Genomic DNA, 26992 nt, shown 5'->3' on the forward strand with positions numbered 1-26992 from the left:
TTGAGGATAAGATGTAGGGTAATGGTGAAGATGTAAAGAAGATGACTTTTGCCACTTTGACCTTTTGCCCTTTGCCTTGCGACAATAAATAAGAAACATTTCCGGAAACAATCGGCTATCACTGTCCGGGCATGCAAGCGTAGATAAGAATGAGGTAACCGGGATAACCGAAAGCTCTTTTAGGAAAGTCCATGCGAAAGACGGAGTCAGAAATTCCACAAAACATCGGATAATACTTCAGCATTTTCGATATCATGAACTCGATACACACAATCCACATCACCGTCGACACATCGAAATGCATCTAAAGTTTAAGCTTCCAAAGCCTATCTGTTTCACAAATAACGATAATGCATATGACAAGCAAACATCAAGTAAATATTTGCTAATCAACTTATCTTCATTCGCAGCAGATTCTTGAATCATGGATCTATTAGTGATCTATCATCACTACTCCAACCCCGCGTTGCTCCTTTTGGAATGTCCATGCGAATGATAAAAGATAGGTGGATGAAGTGAAGTGGGGTTACCACAGACACATAACATGAAAAATACATGCAACATCTAACAGGACGATGATAAGATTATGCGAATGCTATGATTCGAAAGAGGGGTCCAATAGATTGTAATGGAAAGTTATCGTACAATATTCATTCATAATTGAAATACGAACATCTTGGCTCATTACTCCGGTAGCTAGAAACCGTACTTATATTGAAGGGACCCCTCCGTTTCTTCTTTCCATCTTGCATCTTCACATTGTATTTTTTCTGATCAGCTCTCGGATACTTGCTTCCACGACGCATACAATGTCTACAGCCGAAGTTTCAACTTCCCTCCCTTTTGTGGGAGGCAAGAAAACTGCCTTGGAACATCCTCTCGGTCCATTGACTGCTGCAGAGATCTTGCACAGTTCGCAGATTATTAAGAGTTCATGGCCTGCTGAGGTTACGCTCCAATTCAAGAGTATTACCCTCGAGGAACCAAAAAAGGCTGAACTGGTCCCCTTTCTGGCTGCTGAGCATTCCGGATCTGCTCTCCCAAAGATCGACAGAAGGAGTTTCGTGGTTTACTACATTAAGAATACTGTAAGTCTACTTGCTCGAGTTCCTTCATGTCTATTTTCTTGAGTGGCAATTGGTTTAAATCGCTCGGGAACTGATACTGATATGCCTTCTACAGGATAAATTACACGAAGCTATCGTCAACTTGTCTGCCGGACAGGTAGAGAGCAATGTCAGACTTGGCCCCAATGTTCACAGTGGTGCCGACTCGGAAGAACTGGTAGCAGTCGAGTTAATTGCCCTGGAAGATGAGGGAGTGAAAGCCGCGATTGCAAAGCTTCAACTGCCAGAAGGCACTGTAGTCGTTTGCGACCCATGGATTTATGGTAGATCTACCTCAGCCGTTTCGAATGAAAGTTTTACTGACGATTCTCAGGTTCCGATGGAGTTAACGAGGGGCTTTTCACCGATGACAAACGCTATTTCCAATGTTTCCTTTACATTCGAGACCCAAAGAACCCCAATGAGGTCGATGGTAACCATTATGCTATGCCTCTTACCATTTCCCCAGTCGTCAGTGCCGAGACCATGAAAGTTACACGTATCGATATCATGCCAACCGGAGCCGACAACACAATTAAGGAACTCTCGCCATACAAAGTTCAACCTCCAAACGAATATATCCCAGAAGCACAAGATCTCCGAAAAGATCTCAAGCCATTGAACGTTATCCAACCAGAAGGTGCTTCATTTGAAGTTACCAAATTCAGTGAACAGGGACATACTATCGAGTGGCAAAAATGGAGCTTCAAGGTTGGTTTCAACTTGAGAGAAGGCATGGTTCTCTACGATGTTCACTATGATGGGCGTCCTCTCTTCTACAGATTGTCTCTTTCGGATATGAACATTCCATATGCCGATCCTCGTAACCCCTTCCATAGAAAGGCTGCTTTCGATCTCGGTGATGTAGGTGCAGGTATCACTGCAAACAACCTTCAACTCGGATGTGATTGTCTCGGTTCAATCCACTACCTCTCCGCCGTTCTCAATGACGACAAAGGAGGAGTTCTCGAGATGCCAAACGTAGTCTGTATTCACGAACAAGACAACGGTATCGGATGGAAACACACCAACTATAGAACCGGCCGTGCAGCCGTCGTGCGCAATAGAGAGCTCGTTCTTCAATCCATTCTCACCGTCGCGAACTACGAGTACATTCTCGCTTTCCAATTTAACCAAGCCGGAGAACTCATGTACGAGGTTCGCGCCACCGGTATTCTCTCCACCCAACCCATCGATGAGGGTCTCACCGTTCCATGGGGTACAGTTGTACACCCAGGTGTCCTCGCCGCCCATCATCAACACATCTTTTCTCTCCGTGTGGACCCTATGCTCGACGGCCCTCTCAACACCGTTGTCTACGACGAAGCGCACCCCATGCCCCGCAGCGACTTCAACCCCCACGGTGTCGGTTACACCGTTGACACCAAGCCCATCACCGTCTCTGGTGGTTACGATCTCAACTACGACGTTAACCGCACCTTCAAAATCCAAAACTCCTCTGTCAAGAACCCGATCAACGGAAAACCCGTCGCCTACAAAATTCACGTTCCTCCCTTCCAAAAGATGCTCGCGGACAAAGAATCTTTCCACCACAAACGTGCCGAATTCGCAGACCACAACATTTACGTTACATCCTACCGGGACGGCGAGCTCTACGCCGGAGGAAAATACACCAATCAATCACGCGGTGGAACCGGTGTGCGCTCCTTCGCTGATCGTCAGGATAATGTACAAGATGAAGATATTGTCGTCTGGGTCCAATTTGGTATCAACCACGTACCGCGCATTGAAGATTTCCCCGTTATGCCGGTGGAGATCATCAAGGTGGGATTGAAACCAGTTAATTTCTTCACCAAGAACCCCGCGTTGGATGTGCCACCCTCGGAGCAAAGCTTCAACAAGAGTGTATTGGCGAAGGATAGCGCGGCACAACACAAGCAAGAGGCTGGCGAGGCGGTAATTGGATCCAGCGGAAAGGTGTGCTGTGTTAAAGAGGGAAGTAAGTTGTAAGTAAGATATGAGGAAGCGAGCTTGACAACAAATATAATTGCCAGCTACGAAGTTGATACGATGATGATGCAGTTTTATATGGGTTAGACATATCCTACATGTACGGCGTTTGGAATTGCTTAAGATGTATATAGCAGGCGTTGAGAAACACGGATATACCAGGAGAATGGCTAGCTACCTACCAACCCCAGGGAAGGGGATCTTTTTTAGCTGAAAGTCATGTAGAAATATATATTGTACTCCGAATTTTCTGCTGTTGCGTTTCATTTTCCATTTGTGATGTGTGAGAGGAATAGATTACTCCGTGTTTTCTTGCTGACGAGTCAAATGAACTTCACATACATTGTATTGGATATGCTAATGTGGATATCATTTATTTCTTGTTTCTTATTCTACATGAACTGTTATACTGCATGTGCAAATTGCATTGATTGCTCCGGCAAAAAAAACCCATGCGCGATGTGTGGTTGCAGAAATGTACCGATGATCTAGTACAGAGTACCACAAGATACCAAAGTTGTTATCTCTTGTGGCTGATCCAGCTACCCAGCCCACCCGTCCCCCCATCCAGCCCCCCAAAAACCATTTAAGCAAACCTTATTTTTTTGTTTGCCATCCTGCCATTGATTGAATTCCCATATGAACATTGTAGATCCAACCACTCCATCTGCTTCACTCGAATCCCAATCTCGTTCACCATCATACATACATATTCCATGCCACAAAACCAATCGTCTGCCCATCCCACACAATCCATCTATCCGTCCATCCATTTCACAATAAGAAGATCTGCGCCCGAACCCCATTTGCCCAAATTTTCCTTGCCATTCCATTGCAAACGCATTAATCATTTCTCTCTCTCTCTCTCTCTCTCTCTCTCTCTCTCTCTCTCTCTCTCTCTCTCTCTCCATCTCTCGTCACCTAGCCCCAAACCTTAATTATGATCTTACAATTCGTTCAAGAATCCTCCAGATTGAGCGAATCTCGTCTGATATTCTCTGAGATCGGCCCAACTACTTAATTCTTCTTCCTCATCAACCACACCATCAGCACTCTCACTTCTAGCACCGGCCGGACTAGCTCTCTCAAGTTTCATCAAGATATCCAGGAATTTAGCTAGGTACTCTTCAGTTTGTAATGCGAAAGGTCCTTTGCGATTTTGCGGGGTATCGACTAAAGTTGACGCTATTTGGCGGATTTTATTAACCTATAGCAGAAATTATTAGTAAGCCCGAAAATGAAATTACTTGAGGAATTAAAACGGAAGGGTTAACCAACAAAACTGCCACCATTAGGTTCCATGTTTACTTGTTGAAGACAACTTAGCGCCTTCAGCAAATCCTTCACAATGCTCTCCCTTTCATTCATGACAATAGACTCAATTGAATCTTCTGTTGCTGATCGTGGCAGCATTCCATCCAAGCCACTTGCGATCAGACCTGGAGATCCTAATTTGAGATCCCCTGAGCCGCCTGCTTTAGCTTTGAGCTGCTCGTAGGCATCTTGAAGATTCCAATACTTCTCAACGAGATATGACCTGGTGGCCAGCTGACTAGCGTAAATATTAGATTTCATAATTTCATATTGTCTCCTTCTCTTCTCATTTCCGGTGACTCCATTCCAAGATTGTCCTTCGATTCCACCTGAACGAGCACCCGGAAACCCTTCCAGAGGTGGATAGTAGGCGTCGTTTCGTTGACCAAATTCTCCTGATTCAGAATTTTGCAGAAGCATCAGTTCATCTGGTAATTGGTCCAGAACGTGTTTGGCAGCGTTAAGACATTGTGAGAGCACCCTTCGTTGACGTTGATAGTCAAAGACTTGATCAATTCCGTATGCAACCTCCATTGTTGAAAGAGGTGTACATGTCATGTAGGTCTTGACACCCATATTAAATCCAACAATGCCTGATAAGACACCTTCAGGCTGTGATTGGATGTGATCTACAAAAATGTATTCATCGTCAACTTCCACGGGTAGTGGAGGATATGGTTCGTTTGGGGTTGGTGGAGGGATCAGAAGTTCACCAAAAGTTGCACCTAGTTGTTGCATTGATCTTCTTCGTCAGTAGGACATTTCTAATAGGGGATAAAATCACATACCGAATACCAACAAACATAACCCAGAATAACCTTCTGCCGATCTCTTGACGAATATAATCGACAGGTTCAGGCTGATCAACGTATTGAGGACTTTCAGCACCAAATGTCGCAGGAAGATGACCTATAGTAGCCATCCCACCAGTATTCTTGGTTCTGTGTGCTCCCAACATTCTTAAAATGTTTAATGTCTCTCCAAAATACAATCTACATTGTCTCCAATTAAATGTGTATGCGCCTGACAATCCGAGAAAATAACTTGTAGCTGCATCGTAGACCGAAAGATCCTTATCGAGGTATCCAGCACCCCTAGCTTCAACTGCCACTTTATGACATCTTTCGACCAAATTGAGCGAATGTGGGAACAGATGTTCTCGATGTTGAGCTTTGAGATGTAGCCTAGGCTTTCTAGGAAATGATGCTACCAATATTCCAACCATGGATGCCAACAATGCAAGAAACGATGAATTTGTTAGGTCTTCTCGATTTTTGAGTGCCACTCGGAATGAGGGTTCATGTGGAAATGGGGCGAGCGGATGTATGTATGTGAAGAAATCATCGACGAAGAGCTCAAGAGTAGCTAGTGGCAATATCGATTCGGCAGATAGAACTGCGTGTGAAGAGAACGATGCCAACGTCGCAGCAACATTGTTTGGTGATGTCGGAGAGGAATAAGATGCGCCACCCGAAGATTCAATCTCGAGTCTTCTCTTTTTTACTGCTTCCGCATGTCGATTTGGTGGACCTCTGCGACGACTTGGTCTGTCGAATGTACATGGAATATCTAGTGCAGCGCATGCTCGACATGGAGGACCAGACTCGTCGCACTATTAAGAAAAACAAATGTTTAGTATTTACCCCGCAATATGTAAAGATAAACTTTGGATGCTTTGGAATTTTTCTAGACTCACCTTGACTTTTCTGATACTGCATGAATCGCATGCTTTCCGTAATCTATTTCCTTTGGGTACTTCTCCGGTTCCATTCATGGATGATGGTGTTCCAGCTTGAATGGGTAAACCATCATGGCCATTCGTCATTCCATCATTATACTGTTGCATTGGTGGGGGCATTTGGGGTGATGGCTGACCCTGTGGAGCTCCCATTTGAGGATCATATTGAAAAGAGGGTGAGACAGGTATGCCGAGCTGTTGTTGATGCTGGTGTTGAAGCTGTTGATTATGGGAAATCAAAGAATCATTTGGCGATGGGATTGATGTTGGGCCGTGCAATGGCAAGGAATTGTAGCCATTGTTATTGTTGTTGTGACCATTCGGAACTGGGTAGCTGGACATCTTGCCAATAGAAATCCCTGAAGTTATTTTATTTTTTTGTCGGCGAGGGTTGTATACCGGTGCAAATCCGGTAGAATTGGGGAAGAAGTGGGAGGGGGAGTGGATTTTTGTTGTCCCTTGGTGTTCTGATACGAATTTTTTTATCGGAATTGGTAGTAGGTAGGTATGGAGTTGGTTGAGTTTTCGGATCGAAGTTTAGACGTGGGAAGTGGTATATAGTACCTAGGGAATCTAACACCAGCAGTTATACATATATAACACGGGTACTGGAGAAAATCGAGAAGTGAATGGATGGACGAATGATTTAACAAACAACCCGACAGACAAACAAATGAATAAATAAAAGATTAATAGGTTCAAGCCCTTTCGAAAGAGAATTCTAGAAGAAGTGGAATGTAATATAAAACTCTTCACTGTCGTCGCTATCAGAGGCAAGAATCAATTGAAGAGGAAGCCGGTGGTGAATGTGTAAAGTTGTACTCGAGTATATGTATGTATAAGATGCAACCAGCTTTTTCTTCTGCTTTTTCTTCCTCTTCTTCTTCCTACAATCCAACCGCTTTTTGAATGTTGAATCTTGGGGGGATAAGAGACAAATATTTACACGTTTACAGGGTTGCTATCGATGTCAACCCTGGTAAATTTGAGTGAGAGGGAGAGCTTGACGTTTTCGGGGAGGGACAGAAAGTAAAAGAGCATTTACTTAATGAAAGGTGGAAATCCTTGGGATGATCAATTGGGACAAGTTGGGATTTGTCGTATATAGACTCATGAATGGGACGTTTTGGAGGGGGTTGTGATTCGTGAATGGTTCTTCAGGAGGACAGTGGCTCAAGTGGGAATGATCACCTAGGTATTTGTGGATGTCGATGGCAGTGATAATTGTGAGAAATAAGAGGAATGAGAGGAATCCCTGGCGGTATTGTGATACAAGGGCAGTTGGGTACCATTGATGATCTGTGGTTTCTGATAGAACTCTATTATACTTTCTGAGATGTGGGATATTACTACGATATTGGATATTGGATATTGGATATTAGACGTTGGATTGCTTGGTGAGGCTGTAATCTGTATGTGATGAAACTTGAAAGTAGATATCTCGAGAGACAGAGTAACTCGAATGAGTTTGACAAGATGAACTTAATTTGGGGCCAGCATCCAGAATCCAGCATCCAGATCCGGCCGGCCAGGTACATGTGATTGATTGCTTGACTACATATTAAATATAGTTTGAACTTTGATGAAGAGAACTACGGATATGGAACAATGGCTTGACAAGACCGTCGGCTTCATATCTACCGACCTGAGTAGATAGTAGAGCGCCGGGAGACATTCAGTAGGTCAAAGCAGTCAGATACGACTGTAGTTCCAAGATATTTCCCTTTGGCCGCGATCTCTACGAGCATCATCAACAGAATCCATCCAGATCCATCCAGATCCACGGACTAAAAGATGCTTCTTCTCATATGAGCCCTGAACAGTCAAAGGACAACCAACGACACACCTGCATAGTTTGGATTATCTAATGAATTGCCAACATCTCATTGTCTATCTCTCTCCCGGTATCTCTTTCTCACACAGACTAACACTCTTTTAAATGCACCATGGAGAATTCTTTAAACACCTATCTCAAAGCCAATCCTCTTCCAGTAAATGATCTCTGGGGACCTGACTTATGCATTGATGCACCGCCATTTCGAACATTTTAGGCGGGGATGGCGGCTTCTAGAAAACCGTTAGATTGATTTGGTTTCTAAATCCTGAATTTATATTATAAGCTTATGCATTCTTTCTCCAATACAGAATAGAATGCGGGAACGTTGACCAGATATTGGGTACAGACTGCAGATTCCAGAGTTCTGCTTCCCGAGCCCAAATATCTTTCTGCATGGAATGAAGAGGAAGAAGCAGAAGAAGGACAAGGACGCAAGTTGCTTTGGACCCCGACACGTGCATGCTTGAAAGTCACAATGTCACATTTCTCGTGTTGTTCGTGGTAAAAAGGACCGAGATAGAAAGAGAGAATTGCTTGATAAATTCCTTGCCTCCTCCTTGCTGCGGTCTTTCCCCAACCCAAGCACTTACGTCTCAGAAGGAATATCTCGATAAAAGGTATCCATCTGACTTCTTTCATCACACTGCTTCATCGTCGTCATCGTCGTCATCATCATCATGATCGTCACCATCATCTACGGCTGCTTGAGCAGCAGTGATATCGTGGCCCGTTAGGTCAAGTCCGGAAGGTTGCAGTGTAGAACTTCGCATGCAGCATCTGATACAATTTAGAGTTTTCCTCTACATGCACCTACCCGGGCTCGCCAGGGAATGTGTAATCTTTACGGTGAGGCCGATTGAGCAAATCACGCAACTGATGCAAATACACGAGAGATACACAAATCTCCTAAGCTTCTTCCAGATTTCAATCATCAATCTTGATTCTTCACATCACAGTAAACTTTATTAGCTGCGAGTCATGTTTTCTCGTCACAAATTGAATGCAGCGCGCATGCCGCACGCCGCACGTCGCACATACCGAAACTTCATCAACAACTTCATTTGGATCCGAATGCTGAGTCTTTCCCCATCTTACCCATCTTACCGTGGACCCATTGCTCTTGCGATTTCATCCACCAATCGCTACACCTAGCATGATGCTCTCCCGTTGACAGGTCTCAAATGCTCCATTCTCATCTTGACAGACTTTTTCACTAATGTGATCTGTAACAAGCTGAAGACGCTGGGCTGGGGACATCACTACATAAGGTTCAACACCTTACTCCAACTACTTTCTGGGAGTCGGGCCATCATATCATGCCACCCGTACGAAAGTATCATCATCTCTATGAGATTGCGTTTGATCCCTTGACCGCTAAATGAAGCAGGATCATCGAGGCAACTCGAGGTAATTACGAAAACAAATGTTTCCTCCTCATACGCTTCATCTTTTAGAGTTTTTGGTAAGATTTATACTCAAGATTTGATTGGATTCCATTTTTGCACATGGGAGTCGATCACAAAAAATTACAATCTACAGCTGCATAAGCTTTTCCGTGAGAGGGGTCCTACCATCGATCTTCCAAGGTTCATTGAGCATACGTTACAACCAAAAAGAAGGGTAGCAAGATCGTATGATGGGTCGTACCGTCTGTCCACCAAGTCCTCTATTGGTAAATCATTCCCAATGACAAGTCTCAACTTCAAACGTCACCCGTCGCCCCGCTGTCATCTTTCCTTCCAAAGACCATGCATGCATACGTCAAATCAACACTTTCAGCTACCGCCAATACCGTACCTATACGAGATATAACGGAAAGCATGATATTTATAGGGAAAAATCGGGTGAAGAATTATGCGGCAGCATCGGTTGATCCTGCACGTACTCATAAGGCTATAGGCTTATTAGAGTACTTGGAACAACAACAAAGCCAACAAGATCATTGTTGTCTTACAGCTTTGCAATTCATGCATAAAATTCCTCTTTCTAAACAAAGAAATTAGGGCAGATAGGGCTGCGGAGAGACTGCACTGTCCCATCTCATCTGTCTTCGAGATGTAACACCACGAGCGAGAGCAAACCAAACTAACTCATTTTCTAGCATCAGACTAAATAGTATCAATTTAACCTTACCGGTATTCTCCTAAAAGTCGGGATGTTTGGAGCACAAAATTGCCAACACCCACGACTACGGCTATACAAGACGACGGTCGTAGCCTCCAGTGTGCACACAGGCAAGCTAAGCCTTACTTACTAGGTACTTTCTAAGTATGGCCATGGCCTTCGTGGGTTGAAGCTTACCATCAACCTTGGCAAGGTGGAACAATTATTAAAGATTTTAGTGAGTGTAACTTGCCGGCACATGCCTGCAAACACTGATGGTTGTCGACAAGGCTCAAGCTACCCATGGGATTTCAAATATCATTGTTGAGTTTTCATAAGCAACGAAATTCTTTTTTGTTTTATCGCAATTTGAGGTCTTCCACTCAGCTTTTGGCTATTCCAATCTGGTGCCACTGTGTTTTCTTGGCCTAGATCTTCAAATAGCACGTTCCTGAATTCCGGTAGCGGGTTGCTTCATTTGCTTAAGGTTCATTTTCTACCTTCACTTTCCCCAACTGTCGTCGACTTGATTGTCAAAGGGCAATACCCATGACTACAGTAGTGAGTTACAGCTTACTGGTTAGCACAAATTTGCGGAAACATTGAATGAACCCTGGACCCATCAGTACCATGCTTGTGCGTGGCTAACTAGGCATGGTAGCTACGCGTGCATGCCTACAATGCGGTCGATGTGTCAATACCCTTTCACAGGGCCCACTCTCTCGAGGTCAACCTTGAACGCTCAGCCTTTTAACTTTCATGATTTCATTGTGGTTGCACCCTTACAGCACCACAATTCACGTGTTGCTTCGGTCATATTATGGGGCTCTGCTCTTCAAATTGTACCGAACCATCTACGGATAGCGGGTATCCCACAAATGGACACAAATGAAATCTCCGCTTTATCAATTTTGAGCAGATGCGGTAAGGAAGCCGATCTGGAAATGTGAATGGCTTCCATACTCACGCATCTGGATTAGTATGCCGTAGGTGATGTCAGGAAAGGATGAAAGCTTTTTCACTTGCATCTATCTTCCACTATCGGTGACACTATCGGTGAATACTAAATAGGTACTGCTTGCACAGTGTTATGAAAACCGTAATCATCTCTTGTGGCTGGGTTTGATGGGGCTTGTAGTCATGTCTTGTTTACCCCAGAAGGTTTAATCTTAGCTTGCGTGTTCAACGAGCGCAGCGCGGGTATCATTAAACTACCGGAAACATCCGACTACAAACGCCCCGTTACTCGTATGTATCTAATCTAATGGTACAATGAGACAGACTAATAGCCGCAATCATAACAGCAATCTAGCTTGGACCTCAACCCTTCTCACATCTTAGTAAATAACTTCTTGGATTTAGCTAACCTTGCCATTATCAAGAAAGCAGTCCCAATGAGCAAGTCAGCAGCGGCAAAGATTTGCGCGTACTCGTACCCCCCATTTTTCTTTTGAATTAGCACTCCTCCGATAGGAGGACCCGTCAACACAGCAAAACTTACAACGGTAAATACCATTCCCATTCTAACGCCGGCTTTTCTTAGGTCTGTGGTGAGACTACTCAAAGTTGCCGGAAATAGTCCTTGGATACCCGCTGCAAAGATTCCATACATAACCGCCCATGCATACAAACCACCTCTTGATGATACGGCAATCCAGCAGAAGCAAAGAACGCTGTCTATGATTGCTATTGGAATGAGTGTATTCAGGGGTCCAAATACTCGATCTGCCAGGTGATTTGGTAGGACGCGACCTACTACCCCAACGGCATTCAGTATGATTATTATATTTATCGATTCTGCAAGTGGCAATCCGATGATTGATCTTGCGTACGCTCCAAGGTAATAGAAACCAAAATATAAGCCCCAAAAGTTCTGTTTGCTCGCATCAGTTTGTGTCGATCAACACATGATTACCACAACTTACGAAAAACATTCCAATTGCAAATAACACATATGGAGCGTCCTTGAACGATGCATAGTCTATCAAAGCACCACTCTTCCTCGGGGGAACTCTCTGCTTAATCCCAATATTACAAATTCCAAGACACACTAATTGAATAAGACCCAGCGATCTCATCGTCCACCCATATCCAATTTTGGGCAATAACTGTTGCACCATAATCGGGAAAATCACACCACCTGTTGCGCTTCCCGCAGCCGCAATCCCTATGACCAAGCTCTTCTTGGTACTAAAGTACGTACTGAGAGTTGCAAGAGCAGGACAAAATAAGCAGCCATTGCCGAGACCCATACAGATTCCTTGCGCCAGGAATACTTGCCAATAGGTCGTGGAGATGGAGGTCATGAAGATTCCGACGAGACCGATAATGGTGCCGATGAGGAATACGGAGCGGAAATATCCAGCGTCGGTGAGACGCCCGGTAAAGGTACCGACGAAAAAGAGGAGGAAGATTTGCATGGAGCCGATCCAGGAGATATCGGAGGCGGGGCGGTTGAGGGTGGTGACGTAGTAGGTTTGGAAGACGCCGAAAGAGTTTATGAAACCCCTGTGGTGGTGTTAGGTTGGATGCGAGGTATTGGGAATGGTTGGGGAATACTAACCATGTGTTCATGATGACAAGATGACTGAGGATGACTGCGGAAATCAATGAAGTTAGTGGATGGTTCGGTAAGGTCTAATACTAAACCACTGACATCTCTCTAGCAAGTTTCTGCAATTCAATTTAATATACAATTTAGGCGTGTTTTGACACGGTTTCCCTCATTTGTCTTGTCTTTTTTTCTCCTTGCATTTATATTCGAAGTTTCTCTTGGACTTGTACCTGCACTTGCGAGGATTTCACGTTGACACTTTGTATGAAGACTACTATCACGCGAGATACATTGGCGTCTGATCTCTCCATGCTGTCCCTACATTTCCTTGCCGTTTCAACATTCTTATTTCTCCCTTCTCTTTTTCAAACCACAACCTTCCTCACAAATATTTATTCTTCCGTCCCTCCTCCCATTTCTCCATCCCCGCCTCTCACCCCGCGAAATAATAAAAAGAAATAACAAAACACACACCTTGCACCCAGGCTTTCGTTCCTCCATCCGGCGGCGGCCCCAGAGCTCTCCAACTCGCGGTCGTCACTTGGGTTCCATTGGTTCGAGTTCTCCGCGCTAGGGTTTCTTCAAATGCTGCGTCTTTTTCCTCGGAGCCGGTTGTTAGCTCGGGATCGGAGTGATCGGGATGGTGGGGTGAGCTGGAAATTTCTTTGTCGGGGTTGGCAGTGTGGATTGGGTGGGTTGGGAGGTAGCAATAGCTGGTGTAGGTTCCTTCGGTGGTGGTTTTTGGATTTATGGGATTGGAATCGGGGTTCGCCATTTTGGATGGAACTCCCAATTGGGGATTACGTATAAGGTATAATATGATATAATATAATATAATAGTCTGAAATCCAGCAAGCGGTTTAAAAGGAGAATCCTGATTTATATAAAAGAATCTATCTAACAATTGGAATCCTCCGAGAGAGAGGGAAAAAAATCATCCTCTGAATCATTCACTGGAAGGAGTCATAGATAAAAACGATGGTTTGGTTGATAGATAGATAGATTGATAAAGTGGATCCCCCACACCGAGCAAGTGTTGAAGAAAATATCGTAGGGGAATGGAGTTGAAGCTTGGATGATATGATGAGGTAGATGATTTGATTTGTGTGTGTATGTATGTATGTATGTAGATATGTAGATGTGTAGATATGTGATTATGAGAATATGTGAAGATATTGTATCTTTGGGCAATTGTCGATTTTTAAAGAATGGAAAAGCAGATGGATAGATTTCTATTTCTGTTTAGAGAATTGATTTGCAATCTTCTTGATACACCGATTTGAGGGTGTGTGGTTACTAGATATGTAGGTACTGGGTAGGTACTGGGTAGGTGCTGGGTAGGTACTGAGTAAGTAGGTGTTGACTGAGTAGTGCATTACCACCTGGTATACTGACTGGTAGATGGGAATGGAGAGTGTATGCGTAGGTAATGGTAATGGTAATGGTAATGGGAGATTTTATTACCGGTTCGGATGTTGGGGCCGAGGGTGGGGGCGAGGGGATGAGGATGGAGATGGGGATGGACATGCAGGTTGATGGATTGATTGATGATGTGTAAGGAGAATATAGATGGATATGTTTATATGAGGATGAGGATGAGAGGATGGATGTTTGGAGTGTTGAGTACTTGGGTATATTGGTAGGCGAGGGGAGGATATACAGATATACACATGTACATCGAAACCCGAGTACAGTAACCGAATGCTTTGGGTGTGGAAAATTGAAATCGATGTATAGGTATTGATGTAGGTAGGTACCTAACCCGAATTTTTATGTAATGTGAAATAGTGGAATTGGATAGTTGAAGAAAAGATACCTACATGGAGATGAGTGATATGGTGGTGAGTAATTGAATGTTTAGTCCTGCTGTTATGTATATCCATATACTCGGGTTTGTAGTTGTATTTCTCTCGACTGACTGACTGACTGACTGACTTACTGCTTTGCTATCGAGGGATATAATTGATTGATGCGCCGGGAAGGATACAGGAAGTTTGGATGATCATATACACACATACATACATACATACATACATACATACCCAAATAGATAGAAGATCACCCATACATACCTCTGATGACAAACAAACCAACAGACGGCAAAAACAAAAGCAAAAACGCGGGGTTGCAACCCCGCTGTGTACTTACACTACAATATTTCATCAGACACCGATCTATTACCGGTAATCTATTATTTTCCGACTCCTATCGGGGACTTTGATTCCTAAGCATTTGTAGCTTGGACATTTGAAAGGATATTTACTATCATACTGTATACACCGAATTCAAGTTACTGGTCTGGTACTCGAAACCCAATATACAGTGTACGAGTACCTACCGAAAGTATATCGAAATAAAGACCCACTCGCTATACTTCATAGATGTTATGCAATAAACTGACACTTGGCACTGACACTGACAGAAGCCAAGACAGGGACAGACTGCCGTGTTGATATCACAGGACGAATGAGAAGGAGAGAGGATGAAGGAGATGCCGATGTCGCTTTCCAAGATATCTATTCGAAAGCAGTGAAGACATCTTGGGTAAACAAACCGTAAATGGAGAATGGCTCCAGGGTAAGTGAGCCCTGCGCATCGAGGAGAAAAGGGAAGTTTGCCGAGCGTGCGCGGGTAGGATGCATGCCAAGAATCCAAGGTGAATAATTGAGTTTGTGTCTGTGTGTAGGTTTTTATTGCAGGTGGGAGCCGTGCATGCTAAGGGATCAGGGTCCCTCGAGGCCCTGGCGACTTTTGGGTATGGAGGGATGCGAGGGAGGCATGAATGAGACACGGACGGATGCGGATGAGGGGACACGGATACGGATGTGTGAAATGGCGGTAAGGAGGTGTGGGTTTTATTTGCTATTATCCGGACGCACTGATGGATAAGTTTTCCGGGCGAACGGGGGATTGAAAGGTTGGTCTGCGGGCTCACCGGGAGCAGGTTTATTTTGGGATGGGAAGTTGTGAATATACTTCTTGCTTTTGCATGAGTGATACTAGGTTGAACTTTTCCCTATAGAAAAGGTCTCTAAAGTTTGAACCCACTAATGCGTTTAAACGAGATAGATATTACAAATTTAAATCATTCGAAAACGAATTCAAACCATCCGGTTTGTTGAATTAAAATCTTTGCATTGAATGTTGAGATTACCTCCTCTTTAAGGTCTTTTCGAACCTTTCCAAATTTAGATATGCAATAAAACTTACCATGAGGGAAACACCAAATCAACTACAAGCTAATATTCTTCTATCAGAGATAATTCCATAAAGTTCACCGATTTTGAGGCTTGGAGTATAATATATTGTGTTGAAGGGGCTGAGGGTGCAAGTCAGGTGGCCATTTAATGAGTCTGGTAAGGTTTGTAAAGTGAGGAAATAAGAAAGAGCAACAGGAGCTTGATTTGATAGTGTGTGAAGTATGAAGTATGTCTTGTCGTGAACGTCAACAGAGAGCAAGTCGGATCTAATTGCCTTAACCGATACAACATATGGTTGACTGGCTTACAGTGACTTGAATAAAAATGATGGATGCGAGTCTATAGATTGCTTAATGAAATGAGACAAGATGAATAGCTGTAGCGAACTGCTATGGAATTAGAGCATATGCCGTCCTAGGTCAATCTCTTATACTACATGAGTACAGACGCCTATCCCGAACATTTACGTTACTCTATGGCTATCGACAAATTGGAACAAACCCAAGCGTTCGTGCATTCCGTATATGCCGTATATCCGAGACCCTCCTCCATATATCCAGTCACATGAATACCCATTTCCAAGACGCAATCTCTTCATACTCCATATAAGCATATTTTACTTCGAATATGAACCCCACCCTTCCTCAATCTCACTACATCGTCCTCAAAACCCAAAACCCAAAACCCAAATGTTTAACTTCAACACTCCCAGCCATCCCAGCCATCCCAGCCATTTCCCTGACAGTACCCTTTTTCAGCTCTCCAAACTCCAATCTCGTCTTTGCCGTTTATTTGTCAAGAGGTAGTGAGCCCATGCAATGACCCTTGGGTAGAGCATCGAGTTCGGGGTTGCGCGTCGTAGCGACGAGAGCTGAGAAAGCGGTGCTATGGGCGACGCCATTGCTGATGCATGATACTATGCCTATGATGATACTTATGAAAGCTTTGAAGCCTGCGATGCTGTAGGATAATATAAGGGTGCGCAGATTGTACTGGTAGACGATTGTTGATCTTCTATATGTTACATTGTCGTATTCCAGTTTCCTGTAAAATGACTATCAACATGGCCACCTATAACTGGGTAAAAGTGCACTCTTATTTTGTGGTGTTGCTTATTGCCACTACACTGATATCCAAAATACAGTAGTAATGATAATGCTGAATCTGAATTCTGTGAAAACTTCAAGTATTTGAAAGGTACCTACGTCAATTGAGCTGCGCTGAGCATTCTTATTGTGATGTTTTGATAAAGATCCTCAATTGCTTGATCCAAAGTTCGATTGCGACACATAAATTTAGGCTTGCCAAAAATTCTGCTAGTGTTATTGATTGGCCGACTATACTGTTCGGACATCGAAGAGTTAGACCACACAATGGAGCGGGTACTACTGCAAGAGGAATTGTCCATTTTCATTTTGTCATAATCACTAGCAATGCCTCTCACAAGTACATCTATCCATAAACTGTTAGTAAAATCCTCACATGCGTCGAGCCCACTTCTTAACATCAAGCTGGAAGATTCATCAATTAGAAATTTCCCACTAGCTCCAAGCCAGTCTTCACGTACAGTATTGTTACCCACTAAGAGGTTGCATAAAGCTACAAACGATGCAATGTAGGAGTCATGTTCAGTATATGGATAAGGGTTGAAGTAATCGAAGCCGTCAGCGTGAGAATTCATCAGTACACGCTCAAACCCTATGGTTTGAAGACTGGTGATTTTTTGATCGCCATTTGCAACATCAAAACCTACTTTGTAAGATGTGTTAACTAGCGAGCATGCAAAATTATCTCGTGAGGTCTGCACACATAATTGTGTCTTTAATTTCAAATGGATACTTGAATTAGACGGTAGTGACCAGAGGTTCTTATTATTGAAACCTAAGGAGTCGAAACCCGCGAAGAGCGGCGTGAATGCAGAAAACATAAGCATTGGAAAGCCAGGTTCATAAGAGTATGATCGGCTTGCAGTAGTAATATTGCCTAGGATTGAAAGTGAATGAAGCGTTATTGTATCATTAGGAAACGAGGCGATAAAATTGTTGAAAAATCGCTTTTGGACATCTGTCAATGATGAACATCTTATAGTCGGCCCCCAAAGTTGTAAGTAGTAAGACGAATTATCGGCCATTGGATAATGCGAAAGAACATCCATATTCTCAGCTGCAGACGTTGTGAGTGCGGAAACTTCAGCCGTTGGTTGAGCGAATGTATCGAATTTTAGATAGTGAAATCCTTTCCAGCTCCAATTGAGAGTTGGAAGTTTCGCTGATTGGCTTTCAATAGAAATGTCTAGAACCACAGATAAAGTGGCGGGCGGTGCAATAGCAGCTAGAGCTACCAACCCGTACGAAATATTAAGCAATCGTCATCATTGGTTTCATAGGAGGAAGTGCTTACCAGGAACATAATGCTAACAGCACGGCCAATTTGGTATGTGCAAGTAGTTCAACATTGAAGAAACCAGTAAGCGTTGACTTTAAGGCAAAAAGATCGTCAATTCCATTCAGCGAGAAAGAACCCTATTTGGACAACGTCCATAACTGCTGATCGTAAGCTGCTTCTATTGCGGCTGCCAATAGTGAAGCAGTGGCATAAGCAAATATGGTACCAAAGCTGATAGGCCATTGCTGGCGTAACGGTGACTCAGCCGCAGTCTTATAAAAGGAGTAGGAATAAAGGTGATGCCCAATGGCTAGAGCATACCCATACAAAACGAGCAATATCATAAACCAGAGGGGTTGCCATGCGATTCCCCATTTCACGTATTGTCGTGATCTATGAATCTTGCAGGAATTTGGTGAATGAAAGGTGTATGCACATCAGGAGAAAGGGCCTGTTGTGAGCCCTGCATGTCAATCGAATTTTGCAATATCAAATTGATACATTCAGAATTACTTCGTGAGGATGTGCTCCCGTTTTCGTGTCTTTGGACCATACTAGGCTGATCGCTATAACTAGTTGCCACGGTGTGCCTGATATGGAGATTCCACGTCGTATACAAGAGAACAGTATATGAGCATGGAACGACCGAATCAAAACTGGGTGCTTTGGTTAAAAAATTTGGTCAAAAAATTACAATCCTCAAAGTTAGATATCGAGTCAAGATGCCTGCGAAATGTTTAGGAGATGCCGAATGATACCAATCCCCAAGTCTTGGAAAACCCCATTTTATAACTCTAAATGACAAGAAACGGTTTGATTTCAGAAAAATGGTTGGCTTATGGAAATTTGTTCTGTAATCATTCCGCCTCAGGAGAGACTTCGCCCACGAGAAGTTTTTTCTGCGGAGGCATCCTACATTGCATTCGTACAATATACAAGAATAGGCCAATAGAGTGCAAAGATTGTTCCACACTGGTAGTGCAATACTTGATTTCTAGAGAACGCATACCACCAAGGTAGATTGATGATGATTATAGACCCAGGTAATTTGGGGGTTGCCCGCTATTGACTGAACATATCAACTGGATCATGATATATTGTAGCTTTTCTATAGAGTCTCGGGTTCTATTGAACATTTGAAATTCTGACAAAATGATATGTGTTTATCATCTTTATCCAACCCAGTAAGATTGAAAAAATGAATAGAAATTAAGAAAATTAATTTCGAGATTAACAAAAGAGAAAGCATGGCGAGGGTTCGTGAGAAGAAATAGAACTGTGGGACCTGAGGCAAAAACTATTTTATTTGTTCGCTTACTAGCGTCCACGTGCGCCCACACAATTGCTTGAATTCCTATTAACATTTTTCGAACTTTCAAAGTCTCACCAAAGACATCGACAACCACACGGCACTCTTTCAACGACAAGATGCCTACCCATTTGAGCAAAACCCGCAAGCAGTACGTTCTATCCCTCGAAATCGCAATTTCCTATCGACAAAATTACAAACCGATTGAGCGCGCGCGCCCAGATCAATTCCCCTCGAAGTTGTTGATAGTGTATTGGATGGAGGAATGAAAAAGAATTGAAGCTGACGAGATTTTTTTCTGTATAGCCGCGGTCATGTTTCCGCCGGTAAAGGTCGTGTAGGAAAGCACCGCAAGCATCCAGGTGGTCGTGGTCTTGCTGGTGGTCAACATCACCACCGAACCAACATGGATAAGTACCATCCAGGTTACTTCGGAAAGGTCGGTATGAGATACTTCCACAAGCAAGGCAACCACTTCTGGAAGCCAGTTGTCAACCTTGACAAGGTACGTTCAATTCCACGATGATTTGGCTCGCGGGGAGGTTGAGATCTTTCGAGATGCGATTGATATGGCACAAAAATACATTTACTAATGTTGCTATCTAGCTTTGGTCCCTCGTCCCAGCCGAGAAGCGTGATGAATATCTCTCCGGCGAAAAGAAAGACACCGTCCCAGTCCTCGACCTCCTCCCACTCGGCTACTCAAAAGTTCTCGGAAAGGGTAGAATCCCAGAAATACCATTGGTTGTACGCGCAAGATGGTTCAGCAAGGAGGCAGAGAGAAAGATCACAGAGGCTGGAGGAGTTGTTGAATTGGTTGCATAAATGGGAAAATTCATAGCGAATGGATTATAGGTTTTCTCAAAATACCATGAATGGCTTCTGAACAAATGGCTATTGGAGTTCTTGATGAAAATGAAAGGAATTATGAAACCATTTTTTCGTTGGTGAATTGATTTTCATTATTATGGGTGCTGTGCAATCTGAGAGAGGGTTCACTTTTTGAAGTAACCTACACCTAGATCGGGTGCTATGTAGAACAGTATCTTGAGAACTGGCATGCAATATCACCATATCCTCGCAATACTAATATATATACAAATAAAGTCCCAAAACAAATTTACCATACTCCCCATAATCCCAAAAGCGCCAATACACCCATTCATTACGCTGGAATCATACTTAATTCGTCCTCATCATAATCTTCGTTCTTGATGTCATCTTGCGTTGGTTCCAGAAGGAATGGATGATTCAAGGCATCTTCTGCGCTAATACGTTTGTGCGGATTGAGCTCCAAGCAGCGCTCCAGAAATTCAACGGCCAATTTCTCTTCCTTGGTCAATGGCTGTTCCGCCCCATCTGGTCCTCCATCATTTCTACATGTTGACCATAGGATGATTTTCTCCAACGCAAACCCTGCCTGACCAATCGTAGGAATATTGGTTTCAAAAACAGTCCCGTGAAGATAAGCACAGTTCTTCATTCTCTTGACTCCAAATATTGTAGCAATCTCAATCATTGCCTCAACATCATCAGCGGAATTAAAGAACGGAAAACGTTTTGAAAGTATAGTCAAAAGTATTACTCCGGCAGACCAGATGTCGATTTTTGTTCTTTGCTCTTGACACTTGAAAAGGACTTCAGGAGCTCGAAAGCCACGAGTTCCAGCCCGATTTGCACGCCGCGATGGTCGACTGTCATGTTTTGGGTAGCCAGCCGATGGCAAGTTTTGAATGGCTACACTATTCTCCAGCTTCCTTTTGCGTGTGTCATAATCTCTTGTACACAGACAAGATTTACAATCCTCTTCTTCTCGCTCTGCCAATCCAAAGTCCACAAGTACGCCCCTTTTCTTGTCCGGCTCGTAGAGGAAATTCGTCGGTTTGATGTCCCGATGAAGAATACCCTGGGCGTGAACGGCCTTTAGAGCGGTGAACAGCGACCGGAAATACACCTGCATATCTGAGACTTTCATCTTCCTAAAATATTCCCTGAAATCCGTATGTCTGAAATATGGTAGAACTGCTACTACTTGATCGGTATGCCTGAATGCTGTGATGAGGGGGCAGACTGAATCGCAGCCTCGAAGGTCGTTTAGGAGATCCAGCTCATTGAGGATTCGAGTTGGACTGCTTGTAACATAAATTTTCTTTATGGCGACATACTTTTTCCCACGGCGTTGTTGATTATATTGGTCTAAGACATCTCGAATTCCACCGGTCCTCCTTTTCTTTACGGGCGGTGACGTCCATGCGGAATGTTCTTTCTCTTCAATATCCCAATCATTATCGTAATGCTCATATAGAAGATCCTCTGCTTTGTAAACGGTAGAAAATGTACCTAGATCGCGTTAGTAACCGTACCATATCACACAATTGCTTCATTTACCCTCTCCAATACGATTTATCAGCCGAAATCGATCCTTTATGCCCTTGAAAGTTGCTTCAAATTTGGCGATATCCTCTGCAGTAGCAGCATCAACAGCATCATCGCTTTCGTCAGAGTCTTCCGAATACCCTTCTTCTTGCAGCCTTTCGTTATCTTCAATTCTTGATTCGTCGTTCTCGAGGCCCTCTTCATTCATTGCCTCTTCATGATTTGTCTCGTCATTGTGAATTTGGAAAGAATTTTTGGTATTCCCTTGACGTTGACGTGCTGTTGACATATTGCTATTGAATAGAATTTTGAGTAAATTGAGATTCTTAAAGACCCATCACTGAACGGAGTCGAGATCTCGATCGGTTTGCTTAGTACAATCTACGCAGTAGTAATTTATTGCTCGCTGTATGTGATTTTTGGCGGGGTCTTCAAGTCGCGGTCAAATCGCGGTGCAGATTCCAGGCGCTAGTCCTAAAGTGGTAGAAAGTCAACATCAATAAACACAAAACCCCTAGCAACTATTATCGCAAACTTCACTCGAACAAACAAATAGTTCAACGACAATACACAACCTCGGTTTATGTATTCTACTGCGATTCTGGATAGGTCGTTATTGTCGACAATATGGATACGATAGATTTCGATATCAATGATGCTCTTAAGCATTATATGAGCGACCCCGCCACTGTTCCGACACCAGAGGCAGATTCCAACCTTGTCGATTGCGAAAATGACCCCGAATCGCTCACAAATGCCCTGGTCAACAGTGTCCTTAACCCCATCGTGGATTCAGTTGCAGAGAATCCAGATGCTATAACAAGAAGTTCATCATTTGATTCCTTGCAATTCCTGCTAAAGTGTGTACCAGTTTGTCCTCAATCTACTCAAAATTACCCCACCGAACCAGATTCTGAACTCTTCAAACTTTCTAGATCCTCTTCCGCCCTACCTACACATGCCTTGAGCAAAATCTTTGACCTCATAGTCTCCGGTCTTTCCGCCGAAGCGGATATCATTCATAACGATCTCGAAACAGATGAACAGGAATTAGTGGCTCACCATAAACAATTACTGGAGATCTTTGGATTCCTATTACAATGGACGATCGCAGCGGTGGAAACCAAGGCGGCCGAGAAGTCGACAACTGCGCCGGTGGCTCGTGGAAGAGGCAAGGCCTCAAAAGCTAAAGCAAGTGCGAAAAACGAGAACTGGGACTCATCTGCTCAATTACAAACAGCACTTGACACTATGTGCAAGGTCTTGAAGTTAAAGCTTTCAAAGATATTTCTAACAACATCCGAGAGGGACACATTTATTAGTCTATTTACGAGACCTGTGTATATGGTACTAGAGAGTGAGCAAAGAGTTAAGAATACAGCAATCCGAATGCACGCTTTCAAAGTGCTCTGCATTGCTGTTAAGCATCACGGCCACGGTTATGGTAGGTTATTTTCAGATGTATAAGGGGTTTGAACTGACTAAGTGATAGCTGCACAAATATCTATCGTGCAGAATTTGACCTACTTCGAGCATTTAGCCGAACCTATGGCCGAATTTTTGCATATTCTATCAGAGCAATATGATTATCCTCAATTATCGGACGAAATCATTCGAGAGCTTAGCAATAAAGAATTTAATAGTAACGATACCAAAGGACCGAAGTCGGTCTCAGCATTTATCGTCAAACTCTCTGAGCTCGCTCCTAGGCTGGTTATCAAGCAAATGACTATGCTGGCAAAGCAACTGGATAGCGAAAACTACGCAGTACGATGTGCTCTCATCGAAATCTGTGGAAATCTCATAGCAGATCTGAGTAAGCAGGAGGAACGTGGCGATAATCATAAATCGCAACTCAATGCATTCTTTGACGTATTGGAAGAACGATTCTTGGATATCAACCCTTACTGTAGATGTCGAGCAATCCAAGTTTATATCAAGCTTTGTGAACTTGAACAAAAGTTTCCAAAGCGTCGACAGAGAGTCGCCGAATTAGCCGCGCGAAGTTTAGAGGATAAGAGTAGCAATGTCCGCCGAAATGCAGTCAAACTCTTGGGAACCTTGATCAAAACTCATCCATTTAGTCTAATGCACGGATCGCAGTTGAATTTCAAGGAGTGGAATTCTCGATTAGAAACCGTTGATGCGGAGCTGAATGCACTTAAGCCTCCAGCCGAAGCAGCTGGATTAGCGGATACTACCATAGCAGAAGCAGATCCCCAACTACTAGACGATGCTACTGTTCTGGAATCGGATTCTCCCAAGAAGGCTCAAGCACCTATGAGCGACGAGGAAAAAATTGCGGCAATCAAAAAAGCACAAGAAGAAGCTGCTACTTCAGAGGCTATCAATAAGTTAACTCTGACCAGACGATACTATGTTGAGGCTCTTAAATTTATTGAAGTTTTACATGGAGCTACTACCATTATCTGTCAACTGCTTGGATCGAAGAACAAGAGCGAGGTCATTGAGGCTATGGACTACTTCGAAGTTGGCGACGCTTACAATATCGAACAAAATAAGCTTGGCATCAGGAGAATGTTACGTCTAATCTGGACCAAGGGTAATAGTGACGAAGGAAAGGGTGTTCAAAATCATCTTATTGATTGTTACAAACGTCTCTTTTTTGAAGCCCCTGATACATACAGCGGAAACGATGCTGCGAATTACGTTGCACGTAATATGATTAGTTTGACGTTTGGAGCGACACCGGCAGAGTTAACGTCCCTTGAACAACTATTAAGCACCATGATGAAGGCGAACCATATTCCGGATCTCGTCATCTCAAAACTTTGGCAAGTCTATGGAGTCCAGAAGAGAGAAATTTCGAAGAGTCAGAGACGAGGTGCAATCATTGTGTTGGGTATGCTTGCTACCGCAAAGCCGGAAATTGTGGTTGGGGAAATGGAAACAATGTTAAGGATTGGTTTGGGGAGTCTTGGTAGATCAGACTTGCAGTTGGCCAAATTCACATGCTTAGCCCTGCGAAGAATTAACCCTACTGGAAGGCAAGCGACACAGCAAACTTCGAAGCTTAGTAATGATCATGCCGTCCTCGGAAAGTTGGCTGCTATTATCGAAGTGGAGTCTGATAATAAAGAGTGGTACGGTGTAGCCGAGCAGGCGATTAGTGCCATCTATGCCCTTTCGAAACATCCAGACAACCTTTGCTCGGAGATTCTCCGAAGAAAAACGAAAAACGTATTCCAGCGGCGAGCTGCGGCAACGCCTCAACCTAAATTGGATGAGGACAATGATACAGACATGATGGACGTAGATATGCCGGATGCAGACGCCGAAGAACAGGGACAGGAAGAAGAAGCGCCACCAGCGGAGACTGAAACTCCAGCACCATCCGAAAACAAGCAGAAGGGTTCTGTTGCGTTATCGCAACTTCTATTTATAGTCGGACATGTTGCTATTAAACAGATTGTGCATCTTGAGCTTTGCGAAATGGATTTCAAGAGGCGGAAGGTAGACGCTGAAAAGAACAAAGCAGCGGAGACACCAGCAGATAAGGCCGCGAAAGAAGCTGCCGATGATCTCGACATGATAGGAGGAACAACAGAAGATGATTTCACGGACGCCATGTCACACATCAGAGAACGTGAACTGTTATTTGGACAAAATTCTCTACTCGCTAACTTTGGACCACTTGTGGCTGAAATTTGTTCCAATAACACAACCTACAAGGATCGCAACCTTCAAGCAGCTGCTACCCTTTGCTTGGCAAAGCTCATGTGTGTCAGCTCCGAATATTGTGAAACCAATCTTCCTCTTCTCATCACTATTATGGAGCGATCGAAGGACCCGATTATCCGTTCGAACGTGGTGATCGCTCTTGGTGATATGGCCGTCTGCTTTAACCATCTCATCGATGAAAATACCGATTTCCTTTATAGACGATTGAACGATAAGGATGCAAGTGTGAAGAGAACTTGTTTGATGACTCTCACTTTCCTCATTCTTGCCGGTCAAGTGAAGGTCAAGGGTCAACTAGGAGAGATGGCTAAATGTCTCGAAGATGATGACAAACGTATCGCAGATTTGAGCAGAATGTTCTTTACTGAACTGAGCACGAAGGACAATGCTGTATATAATCACTTTGTTGATATGTTCAGCTTGCTGAGTGCCGAGAAGGAGCTTGAAGAGGACGCTCTCAGGAGAATCATTAAGTTCTTGGCTGGATTTGTTGAAAAGGTATGTTGCTACATTTTTTGTATATATTGATTTCACAGGAATTGATACTGATCTGATAAATAGGATAAACATGCCCGCCAACTTGCCGATAAATTGGCAGCTCGATTAGCTAGATGTGAAAGCGAAAGACAGTGGAACGATGTCGCATATGCTTTGAGTTTATTACAACACAAGAATGAAGAAATTACCAAGTTGGTACAAGGAGGATTCAGAGTTGTACAGGCCAGTGCTTGATTTTACGTCGAAGGTGTGTGTCAGGCAGGAGATGAAAATTGGGAATGGGCTTTCTTGTATCGAATGGTTGATGATAATGATGATTACGGTGTTAGGGTTATGATCATCAAGAAATGATACTTGATACCTGGCGTTAGGTTGTATGATGTATTAATGATCTTGATGAATATAACGTTTTTCGACATACGATAACCTAGAATTTTCCAAGTGCAAATCTGGATCTGAAGTGATTTCGATGATAAGAATGAATGGATCATATCTACATTTCTCTTCTATCAAAATGTGCATTTCCTCAGCTAGCTACTCCACACTTGGATCACGCGTTTAGGTATGTTATATAGTGCTCTTGAAAAAGTACGGAGAGAATACTAGGTACTATTTACTCTCAACATTCACCTCTCGACGAAAACTAGAAGTATTGGAGAAACGAATTGTCGAGCTCACCGGGGAAATGTTCACCTCCCCGGTGAGCTCTCAGCTTTTGTTTTCTTTCTACCAGATATGAGCTGAGAACGACAATTTTTGCATTTCCTCGCATGTATTGTGATATTGCGATATCTTGCTGAGAGTAATAGTACTGACGTGTTAGGAACGGAATAGAGTAAAAGAGAGTAGAATCTCAATCACATCATGTTACACTGTACTACCTATCTATAATGTGAAGT

General features: G+C 43.4%; 10 protein-coding genes across 10 annotated transcripts; 4 read left to right on the top strand and 6 right to left on the bottom strand.

Moving 5' to 3' along the window:
• Window positions 1-809: 809 nt before the first annotated feature.
• On the top strand, window positions 810-3077 carry Bfra_002771 (putative copper amine oxidase protein; the record flags this gene model as incomplete). Its single annotated transcript, XM_037333184.1, has 3 exons — window positions 810-1088; window positions 1183-1390; window positions 1441-3077. 3 exons carry the CDS (start codon window positions 810-812, stop codon window positions 3075-3077), a joined length of 2124 nt encoding a protein of 707 aa, XP_037195312.1.
• A 946-nt stretch (window positions 3078-4023) lies between these two features.
• Bfra_002772 (putative zn 2cys6 transcription factor protein) lies at window positions 4024-6471 on the bottom strand (the record flags this gene model as incomplete). Its single annotated transcript, XM_037333185.1, has 4 exons — window positions 4024-4284; window positions 4356-5133; window positions 5180-6003; window positions 6088-6471. 4 exons carry the CDS (start codon window positions 6469-6471, stop codon window positions 4024-4026), a joined length of 2247 nt encoding a protein of 748 aa, XP_037195313.1.
• A 1604-nt stretch (window positions 6472-8075) lies between these two features.
• Bfra_002773 (uncharacterized protein) lies at window positions 8076-8471 on the top strand (the record flags this gene model as incomplete). Its single annotated transcript, XM_037333186.1, has 2 exons — window positions 8076-8120; window positions 8280-8471. The coding sequence occupies 2 exons, from the start codon at window positions 8076-8078 to the stop codon at window positions 8469-8471; spliced, it is 237 nt and encodes a 78-aa protein (XP_037195314.1).
• Window positions 8472-8604: 133 nt separating this feature from the next.
• On the bottom strand, window positions 8605-8736 carry Bfra_002774 (uncharacterized protein; the record flags this gene model as incomplete). Its single annotated transcript, XM_037333187.1, has 1 exon — window positions 8605-8736. One exon carries the CDS (start codon window positions 8734-8736, stop codon window positions 8605-8607), a length of 132 nt encoding a protein of 43 aa, XP_037195315.1.
• A 2663-nt stretch (window positions 8737-11399) lies between these two features.
• On the bottom strand, window positions 11400-13398 carry Bfra_002775 (putative mfs monocarboxylate transporter protein; the record flags this gene model as incomplete). The annotated part of the gene is made up of 4 exons (XM_037333188.1): window positions 11400-11942; window positions 11995-12577; window positions 12633-12666; window positions 13098-13398. The coding sequence occupies 4 exons, from the start codon at window positions 13396-13398 to the stop codon at window positions 11400-11402; spliced, it is 1461 nt and encodes a 486-aa protein (XP_037195316.1).
• Window positions 13399-16611: 3213 nt separating this feature from the next.
• Window positions 16612-17978, bottom strand: Bfra_002776sa (uncharacterized protein; the record flags this gene model as incomplete). Its single annotated transcript, XM_037333189.1, has 3 exons — window positions 16612-16867; window positions 17029-17275; window positions 17306-17978. 3 exons carry the CDS (start codon window positions 17976-17978, stop codon window positions 16612-16614), a joined length of 1176 nt encoding a protein of 391 aa, XP_037195317.1.
• Window positions 17979-18345: 367 nt separating this feature from the next.
• Window positions 18346-18571, bottom strand: Bfra_002776sb (uncharacterized protein; the record flags this gene model as incomplete). The annotated part of the gene is made up of 2 exons (XM_037333190.1): window positions 18346-18480; window positions 18530-18571. 2 exons carry the CDS (start codon window positions 18569-18571, stop codon window positions 18346-18348), a joined length of 177 nt encoding a protein of 58 aa, XP_037195318.1.
• A 1036-nt stretch (window positions 18572-19607) lies between these two features.
• Bfra_002777 (putative 60s ribosomal protein l27a protein) lies at window positions 19608-20413 on the top strand. Its single transcript, XM_037333191.1, has 3 exons — window positions 19608-19668; window positions 19824-20022; window positions 20124-20413. The coding sequence occupies exons 1-3, from the start codon at window positions 19637-19639 to the stop codon at window positions 20340-20342; spliced, it is 450 nt and encodes a 149-aa protein (XP_037195319.1). The 5' UTR covers window positions 19608-19636; the 3' UTR covers window positions 20343-20413.
• Window positions 20414-20682: 269 nt separating this feature from the next.
• On the bottom strand, window positions 20683-22182 carry Bfra_002778 (putative protein kinase protein; the record flags this gene model as incomplete). Its single annotated transcript, XM_037333192.1, has 2 exons — window positions 20683-21857; window positions 21906-22182. 2 exons carry the CDS (start codon window positions 22180-22182, stop codon window positions 20683-20685), a joined length of 1452 nt encoding a protein of 483 aa, XP_037195320.1.
• Window positions 22183-22520: 338 nt separating this feature from the next.
• Window positions 22521-26327, top strand: Bfra_002779 (putative condensin complex subunit 1 protein; the record flags this gene model as incomplete). The annotated part of the gene is made up of 3 exons (XM_037333193.1): window positions 22521-23337; window positions 23386-26093; window positions 26157-26327. The coding sequence occupies 3 exons, from the start codon at window positions 22521-22523 to the stop codon at window positions 26325-26327; spliced, it is 3696 nt and encodes a 1231-aa protein (XP_037195321.1).
• Window positions 26328-26992: the final 665 nt, after the last annotated feature.

Source organism: Botrytis fragariae (assembly GCF_013461495.1).
Source record: "Botrytis fragariae strain BVB16 chromosome Unknown tig00000012, whole genome shotgun sequence".
Classification (NCBI taxonomy): domain Eukaryota; kingdom Fungi; phylum Ascomycota; class Leotiomycetes; order Helotiales; family Sclerotiniaceae; genus Botrytis; species Botrytis fragariae.

Bases quoted from the DNA above. Each gene is read 5' to 3' on its own strand.
- Bfra_002777 (XM_037333191.1), top strand. From the start codon at position 19,637: ATGCCTACCCATTTGAGCAAAACCCGCAAGCA. The intron at 19,669-19,823 runs GTACGTTCTATC...TTTTCTGTATAG, and splicing joins TTGAGCAAAACCCGCAAGCA to CCGCGGTCATGTTTCCGCCG. The intron at 20,023-20,123 runs GTACGTTCAATT...GTTGCTATCTAG, and splicing joins CAGTTGTCAACCTTGACAAG to CTTTGGTCCCTCGTCCCAGC.